Source organism: Nomascus leucogenys, chromosome 7b (genome assembly GCF_006542625.1).
Source record: "Nomascus leucogenys isolate Asia chromosome 7b, Asia_NLE_v1, whole genome shotgun sequence".
Classification (NCBI taxonomy): domain Eukaryota; kingdom Metazoa; phylum Chordata; class Mammalia; order Primates; family Hylobatidae; genus Nomascus; species Nomascus leucogenys.
This window is the reverse complement of record NC_044387.1, coordinates 63,369,573-63,390,221: the sequence shown is the minus strand read 5'-3', so window position 1 is coordinate 63,390,221 and position 20,649 is coordinate 63,369,573. Positions and strand designations below refer to the sequence as shown.

The window sequence follows — 20,649 nt, the reverse complement described above, 5'->3', positions numbered from 1 at the left end:
CCATGGGGCTTCTTTCTGCTTCTCAAATAGGTCAGATGTTTGGGTCTTCATACTTATTGTCCCCCCTTAGCTGGCTCCTTGGTATGTTTTAGGTCACAGCTTAAATGCCACCTCATCAGAGAACATTTGCCTGATCTACCAGTCCCTAACACTCTCAAGTTTATTACACTGTTTAGAATTCTCATTGTTTTTTTAAAAAATTTCTTGTCATACTAGACTATAAGCACCATTTATAAATAAAATGGGGAATTTATTTTCTTGTTCAATGCTGTGAAACTGTCACCTAGAATCATATTGGGCACATTTGGACATTCAATAAATACCTATGGGCTGATATGCATGAATTCCATTGCTTTATCCTCACACACTTATTCATAAAATAAATCAATATATTTATATATTCCCTTGAAATGTCTCATAATTATTGCCAACGCAGCTATTTGTAAAAAGTAATCCATTTTAAAATTTCAAATGAACATAATTATTTAACCTTTAAAATTCCATTGTTTGCAAGTGAATATATTATATTTTAGAGAAAGAGTCTTTTGGCCTTGGGGTCCTTTTAGAGAAAAATTGACAAGAAGAATCAGCTTAGAGGCTGAGGTGAACAAGTTGAGTTCTGTAATTAGACTGCATATCTGTTGACTGCATACCTGTGTAGAATTGGGGAGCCAAAATTATTGCAATGTAACCTGAAGATTCCTATGTCATGACAGCATCAAAGAAGCAACCAATCTTCTTGCAGAAATGTTCTTAAGAACAGACATATACAAATAACAACAAGAACAGACAACTGAAATAACAGAAATAGACTGACATAAGGAGATTTGAGCTTAAATTTTAGCTTACAACATGTGCCCGTGAGGGAAGGTCAGGGCCAGGCTGGTATTTGGGCTGCCAGCCTGAGAGAGCCTTTGGATCCTGACACTGCCTCAAAAATCCTGAAAAAATCATCATTCCTGGGTCATTTTGCAAACTAAATCAGACAGCATCCCTAAAGCACTAAGAATACTGCTAGATGTATAAGTGATTCCCCAATGGTATTATTCTAATTATTATCTTGGGTTAATCCCTTTCTGTCCCTGAAACTCTGATTCCTTATCTGTGAATTGCAAATAATAACTCCTATTTTGCAAGTTGTTTGAGCTAATATAGATGAAATTGAGAAGTATATTACTCATACATTGTTAGGAATTTAATACATTTTTTCACACATTTTATTTAATTGGATCCACACAAGCACTAAGTGAGAATAAACATAATTATCATCCCCATTTCCAGATTAAGATACTAAGACTCCATAACAAACCCAAAATCACACAGTCAGGACTAATCTATGGCCCTCAACTTTGGCAATTCGGAACGCAGAGCAAGTAAGAACTGCCAAGGAGACCTTACACAGAAGGGAAGGTGAATCATACTCTCATCTTGCCTAGGCTACAGTGCATCCCGGAAGAGGTTCTTTTTAATTTAATTTGAGTAGTGTAAACTACTCTTCTGTTCTGAAACTTCCTGTATGCCTAGGGCTCTGAAGCTTTCTACTTTGAGCTAGCAGCCATTCTGCTGAGCTTTCATTTGAACTGCTCTCCCTGGAGATCCCAAATATTCTGAGAAGTATGCTCTTTTTCCCTTCAAACACTGATCCTCTTAGAACTACTCTTTCCCACGAAGTTGTCTGATCTAGGTTGCTTTTACAAACTGTTGAATTGGTGGATTTTGCTCCAAATAATTAGACCCTCTGCTTTCCAGCCAGCCCAGATTTGCTTTCTCACTTATAAACTCCTCCTTCTCTTAGTTCTTATATCCTGGATCACTAGTCATTTCTAGCTTTAGCTTATCTGTAAGAAGCTTGTTTTATTTCCTGTGAGTCAACTATCTTATGACAGAAGAATCGACACCCTCAAAGCCCTAGTTAGTCAAATGAATATTGAGATTGTCTTTTGCCTACACAGAATCACACATGATTGATGACTGAAGCGAAACTGGAGTTATCTTCTTTAAGCACTTCAAAACTGGTTCTTGCCCAAAGGATGATCTAGATGGAGACAATAAAATGAGAAGCTCATTATGCCCCTAGAACCATCTATTTTTCTCATTCTTCCCTATTCCTCTTACTTCCTAATCTGTCTTTTTGTGTGTTCTCAATTTAATAATTTAATTCTACTGGTAAAATATTTAGCATTCGAGCAATAGCACATAGCCATTAAGCCCAAACAAATTTTCAGGAAAAAAAAATACTTAAATAATTTTAAACCTTAATTTAGACACCACTTCCTAAAATTCAAGCCCTTAACCGCCATCTGCACAATGCAATTCTCCTGAAATATTTTGGTTTGGGAAAGCATGCTCAGGATTTGGTAAAACCCAGACCATGAGTCAGTGTGTTGTATGTGAAGTCATCTGGCTTGAACAGCTGCCTCTCTGTCTGCTTGCTACCTCCTGCCCAAACAAATTCCCTCAGGAGACTGTCAACTCCTCAAGACAACATTCCAAGCCCCTATTTTCTTTATTCTCCCTCAAACTCCTAAATACCTACCTGACACCATTTTTTTTATTATACTTTAAGTTTTAGGGTACATGTGCACAATGTACAGGTTAGTTACATATGTATACATGTGTCATGCCGGTGTGCGGCACCCATTAACTCGTCATTTAACATTAGGTATATCTCCTAATGCTATCCCTCCCCCTTCCCCTCACCCCACAACAGGCCCCGGTGTGTGATGTTCCCCTTCCTGTGTCCATGTGTTCTCATTGTTCAATTCCCACCTATGAGTGAGAACATGCGGTGTTTGGTTTTTTGTCCTTGTGATGGTTTGCTGAGAATGATGGTTTCCAGCTTCATCCATGTCCCTCCAAAGGACATGAACTCATCATTTTTTATGGCTGCATAGTATTCCATGGTGCATATGTGCCACATTTTCTTAATCCAGTCTATCATTGTTGGACATCTGGGTTGGTTTCAAGTCTTTGCTATTGTGAATAGTGCCGCAATAAACATACGTGTGCATGTGTCTTTATAGCAGCATGATTTATAATCCTTTGGGTATATACCCAGTAATGGGATTGCTGGATCAAATGGTATTTCTGGTTCTAGATCCTTGAGGAATCTCCACACTGTCTTCCACAATGGTTGAACTAATTTACACTCCCACCAACAGTGTAAAAGTGTTCCTATTTCTCCACATCCTCTCCAGCACCTGTTGTTTCCTGACTTTTTAATGATGGCCATTCTAACTGGTGTGAGATGATATCATTGTGGTTTTGATTTGCATTTCTCTGATGGCCAGTGATGATTTTTTTTCTGCATCTCTCTGATGGCCAGTGAGAAGCAGAAAATATAGCATTTTTTCATGTTTTTCTGCCTGACACCATTTTGTGCACTCACTCGGAGTCCAGCCATCTTGAGTCCACTCCCCTTAGCCATCCACCTTTGGTAACTGAAGCCCTGACTTTCCAGCCACCCTTCCTGTAACCTTTCTTCACCAGCCACACTGGCTTCATCTTTTGGTTCAGAGGTAGGTCAGGGAAGCAGCCCCTCCCCAATAACCTATGTGCACTGCTGAATCCACTCATGGGCCATATGCTTGTACTGGACAGAAATCCTATTGGCTCCCATATCAGTGGTAGTTGTTCAAAAAAATATTGCCACCTCGGCTCCTGGAGAAGAGGTGGTAAAAGGCTTAATAAAGGTAGTTCCTTGCATTTCTTTTTCCACTTACTTCTTCAGCCTAATCCTAACACTACAGGTTTCCATGAACCAACTCAGAATATTGCTTTTAGTATTCAGGGGGACCTGCTTTCCTTCTTGGAATAACATTTGCATCCTTTCTTAAGCAGCACATATGTTCCCACTGAAAAGAGCAGCAGAAAGCTGCAAACACTTGTTGTTTCCAAAGTGGAACTTGGATTTGGAGCATGAACAAAAAGAGCCAAGTCTGAATGCAACGATAGGCGGTGCTAGGCCAGCTTAGAATTTATGGCGTGAAGTGTGGGATATCTAAACCAGAAAAGATGCAGGCACAGACTTGTTTTTATTTCAATTGCTTGAGGATGGTGTCTCAGCCACCTAGGTAATATTCATGAAAGCAAGACAAAATAGGATTTTCTGAGGACTGACCTGAGAAGCTAAGGGAGCAGGGCATAAGCTTGAGAATGGGAGTCTTCTGGTACTGACAACAATGATTTGAACCAAATTTGTTCTTTTCATATGCAAATAAGCTGTCTGCTGTACAGCTGGTATCTTCATTTTTCCCTGCACAGACAATCCAAGAGCATTTCCCGAGAGCACCATTGTTTCAGGCAGAGGTTGTGTTGTTTTTCTTTCCCTCTTGATTCTTCAGTGATACTTAAATTGAGAATTGATACTGGGTGTGAAGTTTATTTTAGTATCAATAATATCCCCAGCTAAAGAAGTGAATTTTATCTTCTCAGCCACTTTTTTTTCTTTAAAAGACCAGCACATTTCTATTTAACACACACAGAGACACACATAAAATATGGTGACATGTTTTAATATTGTTTTGTTACAGGATGGTAAAAAAGTAACAAACTTTATTTCAGGGCTTATTTCCCAACAATCTGAATCTAATATTTTACTTCAAGGAAATCAGTTTAATTTACAAGTGAATCAGTTGTAAAGAAATTTAGGAGCAGTGGTGCTCAAATCTCAATGTGGTGAGAATTCTAAAGCAATATTTCTACAGTAAAATCTCTTAAATTCCCTCTTGCAAATTATTACCTATATTCCTCAATAACTCTGTCATCTGTTTTCTCCCCATGGTATTAGATTCATCCTTTCCTCAAGTTTTATTTGGATTCTATTATCAGAGGGTTGAGAGTCTTAAAATTCTTGTTGCAAAGCTAAATCACCATTGAATATGCAGACAACCAGACTAAGCAGAATGACATAATTGAAAACAAATTAACTCAGATTGCTGAATACTAAGCTATTGGTTAAATAAAAAGGTAGTATTTATCCTTGAGCCAGACACTGTAACCACAAATAATGACTGGCTGGTTAGTTAAAAATATGAATATGGAACTAATGGAACTATGAGGCAGCAATAGGCATGTTGTTCTAGATATGAGCTAACACAAGGAAAGGGTCTAAGGCCAATACTTCCTGGCACATATTAAACATTTAGCAAATTATGCTTCCTGCCACTCCTCACCTTCTTTTCATGTTTTATATATTATCTTTAATAATAAAAACCCTAAAATATGGAAAATATTAGCATTTTATAATTGCAAGGTAGGAATACTAGTATCTAGCATTATTTCAATATGCCTAAGAGATTCTTGAATTAGGATGGCTTTATTTATTTGTCTGTGTGTTTATTCACTCATTTAGTTTATGTGTATGTATGTACTGATTCCTTAGGTTGATTTCTTTTCTTTTAATCTTAAACATTGAATTGCTTTTATCCGCTGACCTTTTAGAAACCTAAAATTAGTACTATTGTTTTCCTTTATACGCCTGTTGTCTTTCTTGGAGAGAAAGACCCTGACTTTGAATTTGGGACATTAATTTTTAGAACTTAGTGCCTTAAAAGACAAAAGAAAACAAACTAAAAAAACCTACACATTTTCTAATTTCTTTAATGCCAGCTTTTATACATTTGTTCTTATTTTTCCAACCAATATCTCTTGGGTTGGCAGCGATACATGGTCCTTTAGGAAGTGCATGCTAATTCAAATCTCCCACACAAAAGTTAAGGAGAACAAAACACATTTTTGTTTTGTTTCTATAAAGTCTTTAAAACCAGTGAACTGAGGGGAGAAGCTGTGGTTTGTTAAGAGCAGCGTGTGCTTGATTCCTAGAGTCCCAAGTCTTATAAAATATATGAGTGGTGACTTTGATAACCTCGTCTTTCAGAGTGATGAGAGAAACAAATGTTGGAGAGGAAATATGAGATGGCAAAGAAGAGAAGAAAAAAGAATAATGTCAAAGGAAAATTATAAAAAGCAGGCTTGCCCAATTGAAAATAAGCTAAAATGAGAGGAAGGACAAGATGAGAGCAACTCTCAATGAACTAAAGACTCAAAGATTTTACAGAGAATACAGAAGAAAGATGGGAGGATATATATTGATGGCCATAAGTCAACTCAGCATGATATAGAGCCATATTCTTCCAAGAAATAACCATAAACAGATAGTCAATAGTGAAGAGAGTATTTCCAACTACATGTGCAATTCTCACTGTGTGGATATTAGTATAGGCAGGAACACTGTACATTCTGCCATTTTACTATATATGATTGAATTATCATGGATTGTAGTGCACTGAGCCTAGGCAGCATCCTTTTCTGAATGTACTCAGGGGATTTGAACTGGAGAGGTTGACATCCTAGGCTTCAGAAAATTGCTGTCTGAAAATTCTTGAGGGGAAGGAAGAATAAAGAACAAAAAAAGGCAAAGGAGATTAAAAATAGAAAAGCATATTATACTAATAAAGTAATTAGAGGGGCTATTAGGCTTTTTAACTGCTCTATATATCTTTTAATGTATGATGTAAACTGATTTAACCTAGATGTAATCACTCATATAGAATGGTAACTGTGAAACCATATAATGGAGTCCAATAATTTATTGGACTGGAAACATAACCTAAATTGGCTTATCAGTTGATTAGTGGAATCTAATTTTCTGAAGTACAAAGAGGAAGGATATATGTGTGACAGTTTTGAGAAACCAGAACAAGCATTAAGAATTTGTGAATAAAATCTGCCCCCTAGGCTGCAAAAGTCTTTTGCGCATCCTTAGGGAAATGATGATGAGATAAGAATGGTGCTATTGACGGAGGCGGGAAGCCAAACGGTTATTTCCCTAAAGCTCTGGGTTGTTTTGTTTTGTTTTTGAGACAGAGTCTCACTCTGTCACCCAGGCTAGAGTGCAGTGGTGCAATCTCAGCTCACTGCAATCTCTGCCTCCCTGGTTCAAATGATCCTCGTGCCTCAGCCTCCCGAGTAGCTGGGATTACAAACGCACATCACCATGCCCAGCTAATTTTTGTATTTTTTGTAGAGATGGGGTTGCGCTATGTTGGCCAGGCTGGTCTCAAACTTCTGACCTCAAGTGATCTGCCTGCCTGGACCTCCCAAAGTGCTGGGATTACAGGCATTAGCCACTGTCCCTGGCCCCTGTTTGTATTAAGGCCACTTTTCTATTCTGGGATGCCAATGTCCTCTGTACTCTGGCCCGTTTTGCTCTTAATAGGCATGGATTTATCTCTCCCATTTCTCCTATGCAGTGTCTGTAGAGGGTATAAGAGGTGAACTTTCATTAGACTCGAAGGTATGCTTCTATCAGACTATACTGGGCTCTGGCTGTAACATTTAGTTTTAATTGCAAGAAAAAGAAGCTTGATTAGCATCCATAGTCTTCCTTTTTGATGAAGGAAATGTAGAGAGCAGAGAAGCAGCTCTTTCCCTGACCCTTTGGACATCTCAGTAGTTAAGCAAATGCTCCCCTGTGGGCCATCATCCACTGAGTAATGGAACCCTAACCTCCTAGTTAAACCCCTGCATAAAGGGTGAATTGACCATTTACATGTAGTAGATATGCTGGGAGAGAAAGTCAAGTTTGCTTTCTCCATTGTCAGTTTCTCATTTGGAAATGCCTCATTAGAGGTGAAAATTACAAGTGCAAGTGTACACATCTGATTTCACAGAAAGAAGCATATTAATGATGCCTCTGATTTTCACAATTAACACATGATCTAGTAAAGAGCTTTTAAAAATGTATATTTAGCTATCTGAAAATAAGAAGGTGAAAAAAATCACAGGTATATATTTAGCAAATGCTTTTATTGAAAAAAGAATAACTTTATATAAAATTAAGACCAATCCGGAATATCTTGAGCATATGATTAGTATAAAAATGTAGGATAGATAAAATCCATTTTTGTGTTAATGCACAGTATAACTATATTTATATTAATGTCAATAATAATTTAAAGGGACTCATATATTAGCATTCTATATACATTACCTTATTGTCTTTACAGCAAATTTATGAAGTGTGTTCTTTTACTTCCATTTTACAGATGCTAGAATAGAGATTCAAAGAGATTGTGTAATTCATCCAAAGTCATACATAGCTCTCTCAAATAAGGTTTTATCTTAAGTTAAAAAAAAATTTCTTTATCCTCTGTACGCTATGGTATGTGGTTTCTCCTCTAAGTCTAAATTTCCTTTGGCTAATTTTGAGTACAGAATTGTAGAGATGTGGAAATTCTTGTCATATCCCCCTCACTGATTTCCACCCACCTGTGGCCACTGCTTTGTTCTGGAAGAAAGAGGATAAATTTTGTTAGATTCCATTAACAATGAATGGCAAGAAGAGAGATGAAGTAAGAGTGAGGCAAGAGAAAAGACCTCACTTCACAGAAGAAAGTTTTCTTAGGGGGAAAGAGATGGCCACTTGGGGTTGACCACCAATTCACAGTGCCTCAGTGGTTCACACCACCACTCTCATGAAAGCCTGGGGCAGGTACCTGCTCGTTGACACCCCGGTTGTCTAATGTATGCTTTACAACTACTTGAATTCGAGCAGTGTTGCTGAACTCAAAAGCACCTGAATGAACAGTTGTGTTCTACTTCAAATTGATCATTGCTGAGACTGAGCTCTCTGATGTGAGTCAAGAGGTATTTTCAGGCTTCCAGCCAAAATTGGTTGGAATGATAGAAAGGATCATGGACTCAATAGCCTTTACCTGATTTTGAAATAATGGCTACAGGAAACAGAAACTGATATTTTATAAAAAGCAGTATTTTGGTGTAGACAGTATCTTTGACTTCACAAAAATCCTGAAGAGCCCTGCCTTTTAGCTCTGGACTCTCCAATGAGAACTACTGGAGCAGAAGATAATCTGTGCCCTCTTCCTAAGAGGCTAGGTAGTAGCTGTAAGCATCAAGACCAGAATTTGGCGATTTCTATTCCTCAGAAAAACTTCTGGCCAAATCTAGCAACCAGATGTATTTTGTGTGGCTGTTCCAGTGTTCACCTGCATAATGACTGGGGATTTCAAGCTTTGGAGAAATCCTAAAATCAAGGACACAGTGGGCCTTCATTTTTTCAGGCAATGACTTTGTATAGAGGTTCCATCTTATGACATAGCATAAGCTTTCCATTTTGTTCAGTGCCTAGCCCTCCTTGGACATATTGAGTCTTTATTTATTATTTTTTGAGATAGAGTCTCACTCACTGGAGATATTGAGTCTTTTTATTTATTTATTATTTTTTGAGAAGGAGTCTCGCTCTGTTGCCGAGGCTAGAGCGCAATGACGCAATCTCAGCTCACTGCAACCTCCCCCTCCCGGGTGCAAGCGATTCTCCCACCTCAGCCTTCCTACTAGCTGGGATTAAAGGCACCCACCACCATGGCCAGCTACTTTTTGTATTTTTAGTAGAGACAGGGTTTTGCCATGTTGGCCAGGCTCGTCTCGAACTCCTGACTTCAAGCGATCTGCCCTCGGCCTCCCAAAGTGCTGGGATTACAGGCGTGAGCCACTGCATGTGGCCCCCTCCATTTATTTTTATTATTATGCTTCCAATGAGGATTTCCTTCTCGCACAGTGAAAGCTGCCTGGCTCCTGTACAAATATGAGCTGGGGATGCCTGTAGGCATCTCACTCACAGCCACTCATAGTAGAATGTGAACCCTCATGTTACTAGTTACTAGAGCAAAAGAAATCAGGCAATAAAAAGTCACTTATTGCTCTTTATTTTTTTTCTGATGACAAGTCACAAATTATAGTTTAAAAATATATTCCTTCTGTATTATTATTTTTCCCTCATTTCAGTAAAAAATACACTGGATACAAGCGCACTAGAATCCCCACCTATCAACATCCTGCATATTTAGACTCTTCTGAGTTCTAAGAACACTTTTAAACAATTCAGTACTAAACAAAGCTATTAAGAAGGCAGAAATAAAAGTAAAAATCTACTGATGAATGAAGGATTGCAGACTGATGAATGAAGGATTGTTTGTTACTGACCATTAGATTGAAGTGGGTAGAATTCTTAAATAAACAAAACTAAACAGAAGCAAAATCCCGAAGCATTGCTTTCTTCTAGTCTTCTGAGCTGAAGAAGGCCACAGATGCAGGCCACTCCTAGAGTAGAATTACATTTGGTTAATAAGCAGTGGTAAGTATAGCTGGAAGACAGATATAAATTTTTATTTATGAGACAGAGTCTCATTCTGTCACCCAGGCTGGAGTGCAGTAGTGTGATCTCAGCTCACTGCAATCTCCGCCCCTGGGGTTCAAGCGATTCTCGTGCCTCAGCCTCCCAAGTAGCTGGGACTACAGGCGTGTGCCACCACGCCCAGCTAATTTTTGTATTTTTAATAGAGATGGGTTTTCGTCATGTTGGCCAGGCTGGTCTGGAATTCCTGACGTCAGGTCATCCTGGCCTCGGCCTCTCAAATTGTTGGGATTCCAGGCATAAGCCACCTCACCCATTCCCTTTTTTTTTTTTTTCCCCTGAAAACAGATTTTTCAGGATTCTTTATTGACTGCTAAATAATTCTCATACAGATTAGATTTTATAGTGATCATATGAGTAATATCTTCATGAAACAGTCCAATCACTCATTATTTATCAGCCGTCTGGTGGGACTGATTCAGTATGTACAGACCCATGATGTGAATAGGTTTCACCTTATGAAATGCAATGACTTATGTACTAATTTAGTATTTATGAAGAAATATTGGACCTGGTAACAGCTTTTAAAAAGCTGAGTATGACTGAGTCAATAAAAACAATTTTACACAATAATAAAACACCAGATATTGGTAAATGTTGATATTAATATATATTGTATGATATTAGTAAACTTTTTTTTTTTGCATAGAAAAGTCCATTTATAAAAAGGCCCAATTTCCTCACTTCCACCCTGAGAAGTAGGTAGATAGATGAGGCAATTAAGTGTCAGAGTTTGTGTCTTACTCAGTGCCACAGAACTAGAAAGCAGGAAATCTGGGGGTACAGCTTAGGAATTCTGCCTGATCTCGGGTGCTCTCCAGGATATCATGCTGCATAAGACTTAAGGTACAGTAAATCCCCTGAGCTGTAGGAAGAAAAAAGTGCAGCCCAAGATGTAACTATTATTGTTTTCCTGACAAGATGTAACCGTATTGTTTTTAGATATGGAATATAATAAAAATACAAAGCATCATCATTATTTTTATCAGTATTAGGGAATGTGCAAATTGGATTGGACAGAACATTTCAGTGTAATAGAAATTTTCCCTTTTTATGGGGAACGAGTGTGAGAGTCTCTCTGATAAAATGGAGAACAGCTGCTCATTTCTGGGAAATAACCACAGCCCACAATCAAGTCTGATAAGAACTCAGAAAAGAAGTGACTTATTTTGAGCAAAGGTGTCATGAGCTCACAAGGTAAAAGATGGGGCTACAAGCAGAAAGTGGGCAAGATGCCTGTATTTGAAGCACAGTGGCCTCAGCTTTAAAATTCTGACAGATATATGTCAATATCAGGAAACGGAAAAAGAGCTGTTTACTGTGAGCAGAAAACCAACAGTTGAATTTTATGAGCAATAAAATTAAACACATTCATATTGCAAGTAAAGGAAATGATCAAAATAACCACCAAAGAACAGTGAAAATCTAAATCTAGCTTTTTCTTTCCTTCCGGTGATATGTTGACATTATTGAAACCTGGCATCAGTATTTTTTTAAAACTGTAAGTCTCTTGGGTTGAGTAATAATCGTGGTGTGGCGGTGGGTCTTCCAAAGAGAGGTGCCATTGTGCAGGAGAGCAGGTCAGCATGCCAAGAAGAGAAATGAAGCCAGTGGGGTAGGATGTAAGCTACCAGAGAATTCTGGTAATGTAAATGTGAGCACTTCATGTTTCCAAGCCTCTAGTTCTAGTTCTATGTAAAACTGAAATAATTCAAAGCACCATTTTAAGGAATAGAGAGATAATTAGCAAAATGCCTCAAAAATAGTAAAGGTTAAATACATTGTAGCTATTATGTTTTTTTCCAGACATGCTTTCATAAGCTCTCTTCTGTTACTAGAGGCATGTAGTTTATATAAGGAAAAAAAAAAGTATATGACAAAATGCCATACAGAAGCAGCAGGATCTCAAAGTCTGGCAAGAAGTTAAGCAGTTAAATAATTTTCCCAGTGTTGCCTGGCTATTTGAACTGGACTAAAACCAAGCCTGTTTCATTCCAAAGTTCCTGCTTTTTCTATCTCCTTGTACTTCTAAAAGAGATTATCTGTAAACAATTGAAAGGTGATAATTGCATCTATACTTTCCTTTGCTTTCAAGTTTCAGATTTAAGCCATATTACCTTTGTACCAATGGTAAGGACCTTGCAAGCTCTGACCACAACATACCTTAAATACCTCATCTTTCTCTCCCTTCCTGTTATGGTCTGAGAAGTGGGGTAGGGATGGTATAGAACCCTGCATGCCCTCACCATGAAATCAAGGACCCAGGGCTACTTCCCCCATCCATAGCTCCAGCCCGCAGCAAGCCACCAGCCGAATTTAACTTGAACCACCTCTAGTGAGGGCACTTTACATCTCAGCAACTCAGCTGAGGGGAGTAAAATTATTATTTCAAAGGTGGGAGGCGGGGGTGGCGGGGATAGAGAGGAAAGTCGATTCAGACTTGCTTAAAAGGAATATTTTTCTGGATTTTTCTTCCTCAAATTGGAATGATATGTGAGAGGAGAAAATATTCAAGTAAATATGGTATGGTGGTGAGGGTCTGTAATATGAGCCTGGTGTCTCAAGGGAAAGTTCTTAACTTTTGTGGCCCCTGGGCAAGAATTAACCCATCTCCTCCAGGCTTAGCTTGAATTCCAGACCCAGGGCTTTAAAAATCCTTCCTCTGCTTCCTCTTCCCCTGCTTGTGTGCTGTTGTGGTTGAGAAACTGCTCTCCTTGTTTCTGTTGGTGTGTATTACTGTGGGAGGCCAGTTCCAGTGAATACATAGGTAAGGACCAAGTATGAAGTCAAACATTTGATCTAATCCAACCCCTGTCAATAAGGAACACCAAAGTTTCCCACATATGGCCCAAATCAACTTTCACATCCTCAAGGAGTGTGACTTAAAGCCCAGGGCTTAATGACTAATTAAAGTCACTGAGGTTTCTGAGCCATGTGTGCATAGTCACGCATTAGAGCTGAGATCTCAGACCAGTCAAGACTTGCATGAACTGCAAATGTGGTCAGTGGAAATGAACTCTCAATTCAGCTCCACAGCACGTGACTTCCTATTTCTGTAAGGTACTTCCAAGGGACTTCCTCTGCAAAACCAGCCTGAGCCCCAGGAGATTTCCTTCAGTGCTGTAGCTAAGTTTACTTTCAGCCCGGCGCAGAAGTTTTCCCTGAGATGTGGTGTTAGTTTCTTTTCTTTCTGTCTCCTCTGCCGTTGCCAGCATGCAAGGATCTCGTGGCTCCTGTCCGTGATCATAAACTGAATACACTGGTGCAGATCTCCGTAATCCATCCCGTGGAGCAGAGTCTGACAAGATACTCCAGCACCGAAATTGTGGAGGTGAGATGCTGCGTGCCTACATTAATGTCTCTCTGTCTTGCTGGATCGCTCGCTTGCTCTTGTTCTCTCTCTCCCTCCCCCCCGCCCCCCCGCCCCCCGCCCCCCGCCCCATCTCTGGATTTGAATGAACAGCTGAAATAAGTTAGTTCATAGTCTGTAGCAATGCTGCATTACCATCCTCTGTCATTAAGAAGCACATACCTGAGATTATTAAGCAATGCATTGGTAATTTACTAGAAAGAACAAATGACAAAATGTCTTTTTTTTTCTTTTCGTAAAAAGAGCTTATTTTTCCCCCAAAGATAGAAAAAAAAGTTCCCACTTTAAATTCTCATATAGAGCATAGAATAAAGAAAAACAACCTACAGACTTTAAATTGAAATAAATATTTATTTTGAGGGAAAAAAAGAAAGTTGTACAGTACCCAGAGAAATTTTAAACATGTTAAGTGTTTTTGCTTTTTTTCCCCCCAGTATTCTTTAGTCTGTGGAAACTTTATATTCTCTGCTGTTTGTCTTTCAACTTACGATGTTTTTCAGGGAAAAGTAGATGATTAATTTGACAAACTATGTTTTTAGGCAAAAGGCATAAATATTACTCATCAGATGGGAGGTCTCCTATTTACATTTATTATTACTAATATAACATTCAAAATGTCAAGAGGAAACTTGTTATTGTGTTGGATCAGATTCAAAAGAGGAAGTGTTTCCCTTTTGATTATTTTGTTCTGATCACACATTTCACAACCTTAATGAATGAGAGATATTTATTTAAACATCTGGGGCTGGAAAAAGTATAATCTAAACTTCTTAAGATTTGCTTGTTTTTCTTAGACTTGTGAGCTGCATATGTTTTGAATGAGGAGTTTCTCTGTAAGAACCTAACTAGCCTGCCCCAGACCTGGCTAGCTCAGGGCTGACCGCCTGCTTTGATGCAGTGGTGGAATAAATGATTCAGACTGAACGGGAGTCATTTCTATAATGGGAATGACCCAGATACTGCATGTAGCCCTGAATATGCCCTTTGGAAACTTTAGGTTCCAGTGTTGGTATAATATATAGTTAATGCTATAGTTGAATTAACAAAAATAATCTTATTCTTATGAAGACATCTTAACCAAAATTGTAAGTTATTCATTTTACATAAAAAAGTTAAAAATTCTGTTATTTTTAAAATATTGCCAAAATTTGCTTATTCACTCATTTATTTTTGATTTTTCTTAGTTTTTATTGTGATAAAATACACATATTATAAAATTTACCATCTTAACTATAAGAAATGTCTTATTTTGGCACATTTAAAAATATTGTATTTGAACATGTTTTGCTATTTTTGGTTGTTTTATTCACTGCCCATTCCAAAGTGTCTCATGCAGTGCCAAGCAAAATGTATTTGTTGAATAAAAGAATGAATGAATGAATTACTTGGGCTTCCAGAAATTTCCATAGACAGTTTTTAGAATTCTAGCAAACATCTCCATGATATTTGGCAATATATATGTATAAAATTTAATGCTGGATGTCAGCTCTAAAAATGAATTCTGAGGCATTGAAATATCCTGTGTACTGCATCCTGAGCTAGTAATTTTATAGCCCCAAATCCATCATATTTAGAGTTTCTTTCATTAGTTTTCAAGTGATTCTGAGGAAAAAAAAACATAGCTGAACATCTAAAAACAAATGGATACTATCAGAGCATGACTTTCGATTGAATCATTACAGAAAGGAAATAAATGGAAGCATAAGATTACCACATGGTTCTTTCGGAGAAAAAAGCTTCATTTTAATTTGATGAGTCAATATCTTAGATGATTTGCATAAATTACAAGTTACATTTATTAAGTGTATTTTAAATGAACTGACTAACCCTAAAAAAGGATTCTGTAGATAATAAAAATAAACTTTTTCAAGGCAGCTCTGACAATGATGCAGGTTCATTTACTATCAGCAGTTGTATCACTTCCTTAAGGCCCTAGGCCATGTTGTTGCCCATGAGCAGGATTTGACAATGCAGATCTCTTCTAATAGAACTATTTCCTCGAAAAACAGACTCAGGCACGCTTTCTGCATTCTCACGTGTCACTTGCATGCTGCCAACTACAGTTGCTGCCTTATTGAATCAAAGTTGTCTGCTTGTGCTGTTACAGGGAACAAGGGACCCACTGTTTTTGACTGGTGTCACATTCCCATCTGAGTATCCCATCTATGAGGAGACCAAAATAAAACTAACAGTCTATGATGTCAAGGATAAGTCTCATGACACCGTAAGTACTGGCACTTCTTTCTTTCTTTGGGAAAAAGTTATGCTTTTCCACATGATTGGATTTTTTATGTAACTGAAATTTTTCAGAGAGGATATTTCCACTGTGTTCATGATTGTCTTATGTTTATTGCTTATTGTTTTTTTCCCAAATATGTTTGGCTTGTTGCCAAATTGGCAATTGGTTAGGAGCAAAGGCTTTTGGAACAGATTTTTCTTTTTCAGGAGAGCTGACTTGATCTTTTGGTTTACATTTTGTTGTTGTTGTCTTCAGCAGAGTGGTAATACTGTGGGTCGAAAGCAAATGGAAATTAGGCAATATTTAAAACTTTCTTGATAGTGTAATTATTCTAAAATAGGGGATTGACAAAGTGCTCTACTTTTACAATGTATTTACAATGTATTGCATACCATATAGAGAGAAACTGACTACATTTTTCTTGATGTTGTTACTGGCACCAAAGCAAACAGAAGGTAATTGGAAACAGTAGGAAGAAGCTTTAACTGCTCTCTTTACAAGAAGGCCAGGCAAAGTCCCAATGGTCTTTTGTCCTAGATTCTTCAATCTTCCTAAATGGTCTGCATATTCCTCCAATTGAATCATCCCTCCTGGTTAGGCACTATAGAGGACACTCTTAAAATTCTTGGACAGGAGAAAATGCCATTGGGGAGGTAATGAAAAGGAGAAGGCAGTTCTCTCCTTTAAATTTCTTCCATTAGCATGAATTTGTACATGTCTTCAAGGCAGGGAGCTATGAGACACTTGACGGTCAATATTGTAGCATGAGGCAGTAAACTCTTTAATGGCAGGTGGACCGGTGGGTTCCAGGAGAGTTCTGGTTGAAGATAAGGGATGCTGCTGGACCTGGGGAATCCCACAGTGCCTTGTATAGGGAAAATGTCACTTTGAACTCTGCCCTCACTTTGGCATTTCTGTTTTGCTCATGGCTTTCTCTTCTTTCCATTCTTTACCACAAAACTTAGTCTAATAGTGGGAACATTTAATGGAAAAAATATTTTATATTGAAGGGATTTCTATGCATCTTAGCCCCAGAAAAGTTCATTTCTTTAAAACTGCAGAACAAAGACTCAAGTAAATGCACAGCATATGCACATGGAAACAAAACAGTTGTGGCTATCTGATACAATTCTTAAGAAGACAGATTCTGAGCCATATTGTCTGATTCCGTTCCATTTACTGGCTTTGGGAGAGGAAATTCTTGGTTCCCCTGTTTCATCTTTTAAAATATTTACCTAAAGGGATGGTTGTAAGGATTAAATTAATTAATATATGTAAAGTGTTACTGAGTGTTACAGAGTAATTAATAAGGGTAAGTTACTGCTATTATTGCTGTTATTGTTTTGGCAGCTGCCTCATGTTTCTTATAAATAGTAAAAATCAATTAAGGGAATATTAACCAAAATAATTTTCTATATTTACTAATTTTGTTTTTTCTCAAGTGGCCCTACATTTGCTGTTTATTACTTCTTTGAACAAAAATGGTAAAAATCTGGGTTAAAACTGGCAACTGAAAAATATTTACCAGGGAGTTTTGTCTTTTCCTTTCCAACCTCTTTGGTTTTTGAGGTAATGTGAAAAAGGATTAGACTGCAGCTGGGATATTTAGACCGGCTTTGATAAATTGTGCCCAGAGCTCTCACCCACTGTTTTTTGTTGTTGTTTTTGTTTTCAACCTTCTGCCAGAGAAGAGAGAGAAATGGAGGAAAAGGTGAAAGAATCATAAAGTTGGGGAGGAGGGAGATATAGTTCAAGTGGAAGATGGGAGTGGGTGATGCAACTGTGCAGAGAAATGATCAGGACGAAAGGAAAAGCAGAGGAGAAACTGTAGGATTTTATGTTCTGCAAAGCAGCTGATTAAATTTAATTCTCCAACAGTCCCAAGACATAGGGTGGGGCATGGAAAGGGCTGTGTTATAGGAACACTGTGCTACAGAAGTGAAAATGTTGCCCCTAAATTCTTGGGTTTGTGAAGTATTTAGAAGTATCAGAGTAGAAATATTACATGCCAAATGTGTTTCTATCTCCTTCAATCTCCTTCATTTAAAATGTGCATGAATGTTAATGCTTTGGAGATAGACAACTAATGTACTCATTAATTATGCTTTTTGTTGACTTTAGTTCTGGAAACTAATTATTTGGGGTCTTTTAAAGACTTTCTTCCTTGATCAGAGGTGTTATGGCATAAAAGTATGGAATGAACTGGAACCCCTACTGTGAAGTAAGACTTGTGAAATTTGAACATACTTAAGAAATACGACCAGATTGCATTTATCAAGCACTGTTAATTAAGGCATAACCTCTTCCTTAACATAGCTAACAATTAACTTTGGTGATGGAAGTGTAAATAGAGACACAGTAGATTAATATGCTAATAGTTCTCATGGACATGTGGTCTTTATCTTTGCCCCTTTCTTTCATTTCTTAAGTTTTTCTTTAAAGTGAATGATGGAGGAAGGCAACAAGTGGCTTAAAGTACGGCTTATAATTATAAGCACTTAACAACCTAAATATTTTAAGATCGTAATATTCTTAAGGCATAACAGATGAGATTGTGAATATTTGTATGTTTTGGAAGGTTAATAAATTGTGTGCATGTGTTTTAAGGTAGTTTAAATATTTGGTCCTAGCAAACCATTGATCATACTAGACTGATTGAGGACGATCAGGTCTTCTATATTGGTTGAATACTAGTTAGTTGAGTCAGATGATGAAATTGCTTGTGTTTTCCTATTGAGCTTATTACTTGGAGATAACCAGTGAAATAAACACATTACTTTGCCATTTCATATCATTTGCATACATATTTGTAGTAGGTGTTTTTAAAGAGAAATGATGGCCTTTTCTCTGTGCTCTTGATGCAGATGTTACCTCACTAACTAGTTGTTCTTGTGCTCCTCTAAAACACTGGATCTAGGATTGATTATCTTAGTAACTTCAGCAGAAATGCAGTTAATCATCATAACAAATGAGAAGAGTCTAACTGTTGATTCAGAATAACTATTGTTTCCTTCTACTACGTCCTTCATCCTTCCCATTCACTGCCGTAAGTTGGCAGAGGGATAGAGAATGCTTAGCAGGTGGGGGAGGGGTGGGGCATATGGAGTGAATGGTCTTTATGTATTAGTATTAGAGTGATCTTTTGATTATTTTCCTCACTATAAGGAAATTATTTTCTCAGGATGAGCTGCCATAACATTCCACTGTCTGATGGCAATTTTAAAGCCTGAAATTGAAGCCCATGGCTAGGCTATGAGAACCCTAGTTCGTATAGTAAAGTTGATATCTTCTGGATGTAAACTAATTTTAGGCTTTATTTTAAAACTGCTGGAAACTGAAACATAGACAAAAGTATTTTCAGGACATCACTTACAATGTTTAGCCCTAAAGAGTCAACTGTGGGATTCTGAGTCTTTCATATGTTACAGCAGAAACTTAAAAGCAAGAGGAAATTGGCTGGGCACAGTGGCTCTGTAATCCCAGCACTTTGGGAGGCCGAGGTGGGTGGATCACGAGGTCAAGAGATTGAGACCATCCTGGCCAACATGGTGAAACCCCATCTCTACTAAAAATACAAAAATTAGCTAGGCATGGTGGCACACGCCTGTAATCCCAGCTAGTCAGGAGGCTGAGGCAGGAGAATATCTTGAACTTGGGAGGCAGAGGTTGCAGTGAGCCAAGATTGCATCACTGCACTGCAGCCTGGTGACAGAGCGAGACTCCGACTCAAAAAAAAAAAAAAAAAAAAAAAAGCAAAAGGAAATTTAGAAAGGAAAAGAACATCACCATAAAACTTTGTCTCTTTTTCCCATTCCTCCCATGCAACATGGTGCTTTGGAAGATATTGATGAGTAAGGCTCTTCCAACACCCTCTGAGGACAGCCATCAAATCTGCAAACATATATTAGGTCACGAAATTATTTTTGCCCACGGTAGAAATTTGAATTTCTACTCTATTTGGCAGAAGTATACATTGACTCCCCTCTTTTTGCTCTGAGAATAATAAATGCTTGCTGTACCATCAACTTGTTAAATTCTTTGCTTATAGGACAGAAACTGGTATCCAGTAGACACTGAACGTTTCTCAGGGAAGGATGTAGTCCTAAGATATTTTTTTACTGCCAGTTACTAGCAACCCTGTATTTGAAACTTTCAGAAAAAGTTATCAAGTTTGGATATGCATATTACATAATGTGTGTTGTGTTATATGCCCAGGGCAGTTTAGTTCTAGAGCAGTTCCCTAGACAGTAGTATCCAGTTCATTTTTTATGTTTTTCTATGTAAGATAATATTTTGCATTTAATTTATTTTTACTTCACTTGATTTTCTAAATTGGCTTCTTAAGAAGCTTAAGTCTAACTATACCTATTGAGATACAAATTCTGATAGTTGGCTTTCTTCTTCATCCATAAGATATGGTACAGTGGGTAAGGAAAAATAAATTGAGATTGTTTACAAGTATATGCCAAGCACTATGTTTAATATGTTATATAAATATATATATATATATATATATTTTTTTTTTTTTTTGAGACGGAGTCTCGCTCTGTTACCCAGGCTGGCGTGCAGTGGCACCATCTCGGCTCACTGCAAGCTCCGCCTCCCGGGTTCACGCCATTCTCCTGCCTCAGCCTCCCAAGTAGCTGGGACTACAGGCGCCCGCCACCAAGCCTGGATAGTTTTTTTTGTGTATTTTTAGTAGAGACGGGGTTTCACCGTGTTAGCCAGGATGGTCTGGATCTCCTGACCTCGTGATCTGTTCGCCTCGGCCTCCCAAAGTGCTGGGATTAACAGGTGTGAGCCACCGCGCCCAGGCTGTTACAT

At 38.0% G+C, this 20,649-nt stretch overlaps 1 protein-coding gene across 5 annotated transcripts in view; it reads left to right on the top strand.

Moving 5' to 3' along the window:
- The window catches only part of INPP4B (inositol polyphosphate-4-phosphatase type II B), an 837,221-nt gene that overhangs the window by 438,435 nt on the left and 378,137 nt on the right, over window positions 1-20,649 (top strand). For all 5 annotated transcript variants that reach the window (XM_003257752.4, XM_030816186.1, XM_030816183.1 and 2 more), the window contains exons 6-7: window positions 13,429-13,547; window positions 15,694-15,810. In XM_003257752.4, coding sequence (XP_003257800.1) covers window positions 13,429-13,547; window positions 15,694-15,810 — 236 coding nt within the window. The remainder of the gene's footprint in view (window positions 1-13,428; window positions 13,548-15,693; window positions 15,811-20,649) is intronic.